Source organism: Raphanus sativus, chromosome 9 (genome assembly GCF_000801105.2).
Source record: "Raphanus sativus cultivar WK10039 chromosome 9, ASM80110v3, whole genome shotgun sequence".
In the NCBI taxonomy this organism is placed as follows: Eukaryota; Viridiplantae; Streptophyta; class Magnoliopsida; order Brassicales; family Brassicaceae; genus Raphanus; species Raphanus sativus.
Window position 1 is genome coordinate 15693959 of NC_079519.1, and position 9188 is coordinate 15703146.

A 9188-nucleotide genomic window follows, 5' to 3' on the forward strand; every position below is an offset into this window, starting at 1 on the left:
ATTAATCATAGACCGTCCGATTGCTCTCCAAATCTTTGATCACAGCCGTTCATTTTTTTCTGTCTCTGTTTGCAGTTGGAAAATTTCAGAACACAACATCTCTCTTTCTGTTTCTGTCTCGCGAGCTTTGACCTAAACAAACCCTAAAGAAAGCTAAGATCGAACCAGCCGTTCCTGTATTCGCGGATTGAAAGTAAGCAAATGGATAAGACGTGGATTTGGCTTCCAAGGTATAACCTACAATCTCTCGATCTCACTTGTACTCGCCGATTGAAAGAAAGCTAACTTATTTTGTCTGATTCTTGTAGGAATAGCCACGAGTATTCAGAAGGAGCAACTAATTTCGTGAATTCGTCAGCAAGAAGATTGGGAAGTCTTCTTGAAATGCTATGCCCTTGTAGAGACTGCCGCAATCTGAGCCATCAGTCACTGGATAAAATTGTGGAGCATTTGGTGATTAGGTGTATGGATAAGAAGTATAAGAGTTCTCGTTGGAGTATTCATGGTGAAAAAAGAGATTCTGCAGAAGACAGTGTACTTCAATGTGAAACAGAGGCATTTGATTTGTTTAAGACAGCATTCTCCATGGACGAAGGTGGTCCAAACCCGACAACTGACAACGAAGATGATGAAGCACCAGAGGAACTTGAGTTTACAAAAAAGCTAAGAGATGCTCAAACGCCATTATACTCGGGTTGTCTCAAGCACACAAAGGTTTCAGCTATCATGGGACTTTACAGATTCAAGGTTAAAAGTGGTGTGTCGGAGAACTACTTTGATCAGCTGTTGGTTTTACTTGAGGATTTGCTACCTGAAGACAATGTTCTTCCCAAGAGTTTAGCTGCAATCAAGAAATTTCTGAAGATCTTTGGGTTCGGCTACGACAATATCCATGCTTGCAAGAATGATTGCATACTGTATAGGAAGGAGTACGAGAACCTACAAAGCTGTCCAAGATGCAAAGTTTCAAGATGGGAAATGGATAAGCACAGTAATGAGATAAAGGTGGGGATTCCGGCAAAGGTCCTAAGATATTTTCCAATCAAGGACAGGTTTAGGAGGATGTTTAGATCAAAGAGGATGGCTGAAGATCTGCGTTGGCACTATACCAATGCCACTGAAGACGGTACAATGCGGCACCCCGTTGATTCTATCTCTTGGGCACAAGTGAATGCTAAATGGCCAGACTTTGCTGCTGATCCACGGAATCTTCGACTTGGGATTTCCACAGATGGGATGAACCCTTTCTCCATGCAAAGCACCAATCACAGCACTTGGCCAGTGTTGTTAGTGAACTATAACACGCCTCCAACCATGTGTATGAAGGCTGAGAATATAATGTTGACTTTGTTGATCCCTGGTCCTACTGCTCCTGGTAATAACATAGATGTTTACCTAGCACCACTGATAGACGATCTAAAAGATTTGTGGGCTGAGGGTATTGAGGTGTATGACTCATTTGCGAAGGAGAATTTTAATCTCAGAGCCTTGCTGCTTTGGAGTATCAGTGACTATCCAGCCTTAGGAACACTGTCTGGATGTAAAGTAAAGGGGAAACAAGCCTGCAATGTATGCGGAAAGGATACACCTGCAAGGTGGCTTAAGTTTAGCCGCAAGTTTGCCTACATGGGTAACAGAAGGAGACTACCGCCTGGCCATCGTTACAGATATAAAAAAGCCGTGTTTGACAACACTGTGGAGGAAGTGAATGCGAATAGGATACAAACAGGCGCTGAGATATATGAGACACTACAAGCTTTTACGAATGATTTTGGTAGACCTCTAGAGAAGGAAAAAAAAAGGAAAAGACTAGAGTTGGAAGATGATGAGAGGGTAGTGGAAGAAGAGTGTGATGAATCAAATGAACTATGGCGGTGGAAGAAGAGATCAATATTCTTTGATCTACCTTACTGGAAGGTAAAGTATAGTAACTGACTTATATTATGTGATTGTTGTATATGAATATGCCTAACAGTTTCTTGTTTAATGTGTTAGGAGTTACCTGTTCGTCACAATATTGATGTTATGCACGTAGAAAAGAATGTGTCTGATGCTATATTGTCTCTGTTGATGCAAAGTGCGAAGTCAAAAGATGGGTTGAAAGCAAGAAAAGACTTAGAAGATATTGGAATCAGAAAGCACTTGCACACAGAGGTGAGGGGAAAGAAAACATACTTACCTCCTGCTGCCTACTGGTTATCGAAGAAAGAGAAGACCATTTTTTGCCAAAGGTTAGCTAAGTTTAGAGGTCCTGATGGTTATTGTGGTAATATTGCGAATTGTGTTTCAGTTAACCCTCCAAATATTGGTAGTTTAAAGTCGCATGATCATCATGTCCTAGTATAGAACTTGTTACCAGCTGCATTAAGAGGGTTGTTACATAGGGGTCCTAGGATAGCCATAAATAGATTATGCAGTTACTTCAATAGGTTGTGTCAGCGCATCATTGACCCAGAGAAACTTATATCCATGGAAACAGAGTTTGTGGAAACAATGTGTCAGCTGGAGCGCTTCTTCCCTCCAGCCCTTTTTGATATCATGTTTCACCTACCAATACATCTATCAAAAGAGGCACGCTTGGGAGGACCAGTTCACTTCCGCTGGATGTATCCCTTTGAAAGGTTTGATTAACTCATTTGCTTCAATATATGCACTTTCCGCAATGATGTTTGACTTATATTCATATTTCCTGAGTTATAGGTACATGAAAACACTAAAGGCTTTTGTGAAGAATTATGCAAGGCCAGAAGCATGTATGGCTGAGGCGTATTTGGCTGGAGAATGCGTTGCATTCTGTTTAGAGTTCCTTAAAGATTCAGTACCAGTTCAAGAAGCAGTTAATCGTAATGAAGATGTCGAGACTGACACAATGGTGGTTGAAGGCCGACCTCTGCAGAAGGGTATAGAGGTTACCCTTTCAGATAAAGATAGAGACATTGCACATCGCTATGTGCTAATGAACATGGCATCTTTGGATCCATTTCTTGAGTAAGTAATTCTCTATGTTTCTTCTACTATTTTTACTCATAAGTTCATTTTCATATACTGTTGTTTAATTTAAAATCAGGATGCATTTGGAAGAGTTGCAAGCAAAGGATGGTCGATTGGCTAGAAATGAAACTTTGTTATGGAAATACCATACTGACCACTTTGCAGAATGGCTTAAAAATAAGGTTTCAAACTCCATATTCTTTTCTTGATTATTTTGATGACTGGTTAGCTTGTATCATGATGCCTGGTTAGCTTGTATCTTGAAGAACATGTCCAGATTTTAGTGAATTGATGTCTGAGTAGCTTATAGCTTGATGAACTGTCTGGATTTTTAGTATTTTGATGACTGGTTAGCTTGTAGATTGATGATTGGTTTTCTGGTATATATTATCATGTTTTGATTATAATTCAAGTACCTCGGCTTGATGATCATGCTCTGATTTCCTGTCGCAGATTCATTCAGACTCAACAGATAGTCATTCTAAGGAGATAAGGTGGTTGGCATTTGGGCCAAGAAATGTTGCTTTAGCACATAAAGGATTCATCATCAATGGCCAACGGTCTCATACTGATGCGGTCAAGCTGAAGACACAAAACAGTGGAGTAACTTATGAAGCCTTTAGCATGTGTAGATCAAGTGCTCGAGATATGAGACAGGTCGCGGATATGATTACATACTATGGAGTGATAAAGGAGATTTTGGTCATCGACTATCAAATGTTCAAAGTGCCACTCTTTAGATGCAACTGGGCAAACACAGCGAATGGTGTGAAGGAAGAAGATGGCTTCACTCTTGTTAACCTTCATATGAACCAAGCAGCCTATTTGAAAGATCCATTCATTCTACCTTCTCAAGCAAAACAGGTTTTCTACTCTAGGGAGGATGATGCTTCAAATTGGTATGTTGTTATGAGAGCACCACCTAGAGGTTATCATGAGTTGGAAACAGAAGAGGATTTAGGTGGTGCTCCTTTACCTGTCCAAGAAGTTGATGATATGGGTGATGAAGCTTCAGATGATGATAGTGTTTATGTTAGGGATGATTGTGAAGGTTTATTAGTGGTAGATTAATAGGTTGTATGCACTTGTGTGATGGTTTGTATAATTGTGATAATGTTGTGTTATGGAATTTAAATAATTATACTATTTTTTGGTTTTTCAATAATTTAAATTTTTTTATTTCATATTTCGAATTCATTATTAAAACAAATCAATTCACTAATTATTATTAATTAATTTCCGGATAATTAAAAAACTAATTAATAACACGAAACATTTGCTATCTTTGCTATTGGGAAAATCAAATTATTAGGTTATAATAACATTTGTCAAACGTTATTATAAATATTAACAATTGCATTAAAAAAAGCGCTATTGTTATAAACTTAATAATAGCACAAAGGAAAACCGCTATTAAAAGGGTCGGACCTTTTATAACGGGCGATGTCAGAGCGTCCAAGGAAGCGCTATTAAAAATGAATCATAGCGCTTTTCGGGCGCTATTACTACCCACATTTCCTGTAGTGGTTGTACTCTTGACTTAGCTTTCTTGCAAGTCACGCATCTTGCACAATGAGCTTCTACTGTCTTCTTGAGGTGCGGCCAATAGAAGTGTTCTCTGACCACAGCAAGTGTTTTGTCTACTCCAAAGTGTCCCATGAGTCCCCCTCCATGAGCTTCTCTAGTGATCAGGTCTCGCAAAGAACACTGAGGGATACATAGTCTCTTGCTCTTGAATAAGAACCCATCATGTAAGTAGAACTTCCCGTGAGGTCCTTTAGTGCAGCTGGTGGAGGTATCAGCAAGATCCGGGTCTTCTCCATATAAATCCTTGATGAACTCAAACCCCAGTACCTTAGCTTCCATTGTGGCAATCAAGGCGTGTCTCCTGGAGAGTGCATCAGCTACAATGTTGTCTTTACCCTTCTTGTACTTGATGATATATGGGAAAGTCTCTATGAACTCCAGCCAACGAGCATGCCTCCGTTTAAGGTTGGTTTGACCTCTCGAATGCTTAAGGGTTTCATGATCAGTGTGTACTACAAACTCCTTAGACAGTAGGTAATGTTGCCATGTCTCCAACGCTCTCACCAAGGCATACAACTCCTTGTCATATGTACGATAGTTAAGAGCAGCTCCACTGAGCTTTTCACTGAAAAAGGCCACTGGTTTGCCTCCCTGAAGTAGTACGGCCCCAATCCCAATGCCTGATGCATCACACTCCACTTCAAAAGTTTTATTGAAGTCTGGTAAGACTAGCACAGGTGCATGTGTTAACCGGTACTTCAGAGCCTGAAAAGCCTCTTCTTGAGCTTTCTCCCACATGAATCCAACACTCTTCTTAACATTGGCAGTGAGAGGTGCTGCTATGCTACTGAAATCCTTAACAAACCGCCTGTAGAAACTGGCTAGTCCATGAAAACTTCTGACTTGACTGATGCTTGTTGGTTCGGGGCAGTCTTGGATTGCTCTAACCTTCTCTTCATCAACCTGTAATCCCTGTGAACTCACAACAAAACCTAGGAAGACAAGTTTATCAGTGCAGAATGTCCACTTCTTGAGGTTTGCATAGAGTCCTTCTTTATGAAGTGTTTCTAATACTTGCTCAAGATGTGACACATGATCAAGTAAGCTGGTACTATAAATTAAAATGTCATCAAAATATACCACAACAAACTTACTGATGTATGGTCTAAGGATGTGGTTCATGAGGCGCATGAATGTGCTAGGAGCATTAGTGAGTCCAAATGGCATCACCAGCCATTCATAGGGACCTTGCTTTGTTTTAAAAGCTGTCTTCCACTCATCACCTTCTTTCATTCTTACGTGATGGTACCCACTCTTAAGATCAATCTTGGAGAAGATGGTGGCACCACTTAACTCGTCTAGCATGTCATCAAGTCGTGGAATGGGGTGTCTATACTTGATAGTGATGTTGTTGATGGCACGACAGTCTACACACATTCTCCAAGTCCCATCCTTCTTTGGTACTAGTAAGACAGGCACCACACATGGACTCAGGCTCTCCCTCATGTATCCCTTGTCCAATAGGTCCTGAACTTGTCTTTCCAACTCCTTGGCCTCCTCGGGGTTTACTCTATAAGCTGTTTTGTTTGGCAAAGCAGCTCCTGGTATGAAATCTATCTGATGCTCAATGCCCCTTAGTGGTGGTAAGCCGTGTGGAATCTCTTCTGGAAACAAGTCTTTGAACTTGTCAAGAAGCTTAGTAATCTCTGGTGGATACTCCACTTCACCTGAACCTGCACTCAAAAGCTCCTTAAAGATCATTAGTAGCATTGTGTGTTTGGTAGCAGTTGCCTTTCTTATATGGCTAGGCTGGATTAGGAAATTTGACTTAACAGATTTTTCCTTCTCCTTAACCATTTGCAAATGCAATTCATGAACTTGAGCAGGAGTGAGAGGAGCAAGACTAATCTTAGCCTGTTATGCATGAATGTATACATGTTTGATCTACCATCATGTCTAGTCTCTCTATCCCATTGCCAAGGTCGACCTAACAATACATGCCCAGCTTGCATAGGCACTACATCACAAACTACCTCATCTTGATACTTACCAATGCTAAAAGGGATAGTAACTTGCTCTTTAATCTGCAGCTCAACCTTATCATCTAACCATCTTAGCCTATATGGATGCAGATGCTGGACCTTGACTAAGCCAAGCTTATCAACCATGTAAGCACTCGCGGCATTAGTACAAGACCCACCATCAATGATGAGGTTACATACCTTGCCCTTAATAGTGCATCGGCTATGGAAGATGTTTTCTCTTTGGATAATCTCAGCGGGTTCTACTAGAACACTAAGCACACGCCTTATCATTAAGCTCTCTCCCACGTCTGGGTATTGCATTTCTCCATAGTCTGCTTGTAACTCAGGTGCATCCTCATCAAGTGATTCATACCCATCGTCAGTAAGCATCATCACTCTCTGGTTTGGACATTCTCTAGCCATATGTCCTCGGCCCTTACACTTGAAACAAGTGATGTCTCTGGCATGTTCAGGAGTAGTAGTCTTAGTTGGCTCTGTCCTGGTGTCTTTGCTGGCATCCAGAGATTGCGACTTGGAACGAGTGTCCTCCTCAATCCCTTTGCCCTTGTCTACTGGCTTGTTGTAGTTGCTGTTGTTGTTGGAGTTCCAGCTTGATTGAGACCTGCCCCTGGTGCTCTTCTTCTTGATATGTTGCTCTGCTTGTACTGCTAAGTGGAATAAGTCTTTGAGATCCCCATAAGCTTGTCTCTCAACCTTACTGCTCACTCTATCTTGCAACCCATCTATGAATTGAGCCATGATTGCTTCCTCATCTTCATTAAAATCAAGGCGATTTCTTAGCTTCTCAAACTCCTCATAGTAATCCTCAACTGACTTGCTCCCTTGCTTGAGTGTTCTGAACTTCTTGTGCAAGTCTCTGTGGTAGTGTTGAGGCACAAACCTCAGCTTCATAGCATCTTTCATGTCTAACCAGGAGTCTTGTCGCCTTAAGTGCCCTCTCCTACGGTCAGTGCACAATCTATCCCACCAGGATAAGGCATTATACGTGAGCTGAGCTACTGCCAAAGCAACTCTCTTGGGGCCAGGATGGTTGTAGTAAGCAAAGATGTGATCCATCCTCTTCTCCCAATCAAGGTAAGCCTCAGGGTCAACCTTTCCCGCATACTGTGGTGGTGTCATCTTTAGAAGATCCGGTCCTTGGTTGTGGTGTTGTTGGCGAGGTCCCCTCTGTTGAGGTGCATAGTCATCTTCCTCATAGCCTTGGTTGCGGATGGGTCTCCGTGGAGCTCTATGTGGAGGTAAGTAATCCTCTTCCTCTTCTGCCTCTTCTCCATAGTCATCTTGTTGAACTCTTGCCCTCGGATAAGGACCATGTTGTTGTCCAGTATCTCCTTCATTCTGCTGGTTCCGAGTACTAGTCTCTGGATCATCATTGAAGTGTACTCCAGTATGCCTGTTGTTTGGAGCTTGGTACTGCTGGTTTAAATTTGGAAACCTCTCAGCAGTTTGGGTAGCTTGAGCCGTGGGTCTCTGCTCAACTCTGGTTAGCCTATCTCCAAGGTCTTGGCGCATCTCCCTCACCTCTTCCCTCATTGCATTGAAGGCTTGCATCATGGTAGCTAGCTCGGTTGCTTCCCCCATTGTACCTGCGAGCAAGAGATCAAACCTTTAGTTTCTAATCAAGGGAGTTAAAGAAACAAATTTGTAAAATATGAAGTCTAATAACGAAAACAAAAAGAAAAGGAAAAGATATGGTTTTGCAAAAAGGGAAAACCCATCAATATGGTTATTAAGACGTCGACCAAAAAGGAAAATTAAAGTTATGCAGCTTGAAGAACACGTTTTGAAATTTTTTTTTTTTGAAAGGATGATCTAGCTAATCAAATTAACTCGATCTAATGATGCACTAACGAAGAACACACTTTTTATGGGTTTTCAAATATGAATATGCAACTCTAACTATATGAAAGAGATCAAACGATTTACTTTTTTTGTTTTGAGTGAAAAGATGAACTAACACGATTTTAAAACAAGTAAAGAGGATAGATACAACATGATGCTAAAGGAACTTCAGCTCTGATACCAGAAATGATACAAGCCTAGGCTGACAAAGGCTGTAAGATCCAAGCAAGAGAGATGGAGCCGTTCTAGATCAAGAGGTGGTTCTTTTGTTTGATCTAATCAACCAAGAGAAACCGTGTGATAAGAACAAGGTGGATTGAAGTGCACCACACGAGAGATGGGAAGCTCGTGATACAACACAAAGGAACCTTCAAGCCGTGGAGGTACTGGTCTCACAAGGCAAGGAGGCGGCAAGTTCTGTTTGAGAGCTCTAGGTTTTCTTTGTAAGAAAAGTTTTATAAAATATCAAGTGTATCCTAAGAAAAGGGTTTGCAAACATATAAATAGACGAAGGAACAGGCTCCTTTGCATCACAAATAAAGATAATAAGCTATAGTTCAAATAAGGAAATAAAGAAGAAAGGAGTCTTCTTTAATCTTGGACCGAGATGCATATAGGTGATGTGATAAGCTAGTTGTGGCCTCGTTAAAAACCTTCCTCCGGAAAACCTCATGGGACAAAACCAAGAGCAAGGAAAAGAGCACACACAAAGAGCTTGCCTAGTTGCTAACCCCGTCCAAGAGTCTTCTTAAGCATTTGGATCTTCTATGGTAATGATCATCA

At 41.2% G+C, this 9188-nt stretch overlaps 1 protein-coding gene across 1 annotated transcript; it reads left to right on the plus strand.

Annotated features, from left to right (window-relative positions):
* Nucleotides 1-201: 201 nt before the first annotated feature.
* LOC130500101 (uncharacterized) lies at nucleotides 202-4062 on the plus strand. Its single transcript, XM_056994811.1, has 7 exons — nucleotides 202-230; nucleotides 309-1917; nucleotides 1996-2231; nucleotides 2430-2621; nucleotides 2701-2988; nucleotides 3068-3173; nucleotides 3445-4062. Exons 1-7 carry the CDS (start codon nucleotides 202-204, stop codon nucleotides 4060-4062), a joined length of 3078 nt encoding a protein of 1025 aa, XP_056850791.1.
* Nucleotides 4063-9188: the final 5126 nt, after the last annotated feature.

Coding starts and splice junctions, on each gene's coding strand:
- LOC130500101 (XM_056994811.1), top strand. CDS start 202: ATGGATAAGACGTGGATTTGGCTTCCAAG. Junction 2,622..2,700: donor TGGATGTATCCCTTTGAAAG/GTTTGATTAACT, acceptor CCTGAGTTATAG/GTACATGAAAACACTAAAGG. Junction 3,174..3,444: donor CAGAATGGCTTAAAAATAAG/GTTTCAAACTCC, acceptor TTCCTGTCGCAG/ATTCATTCAGACTCAACAGA.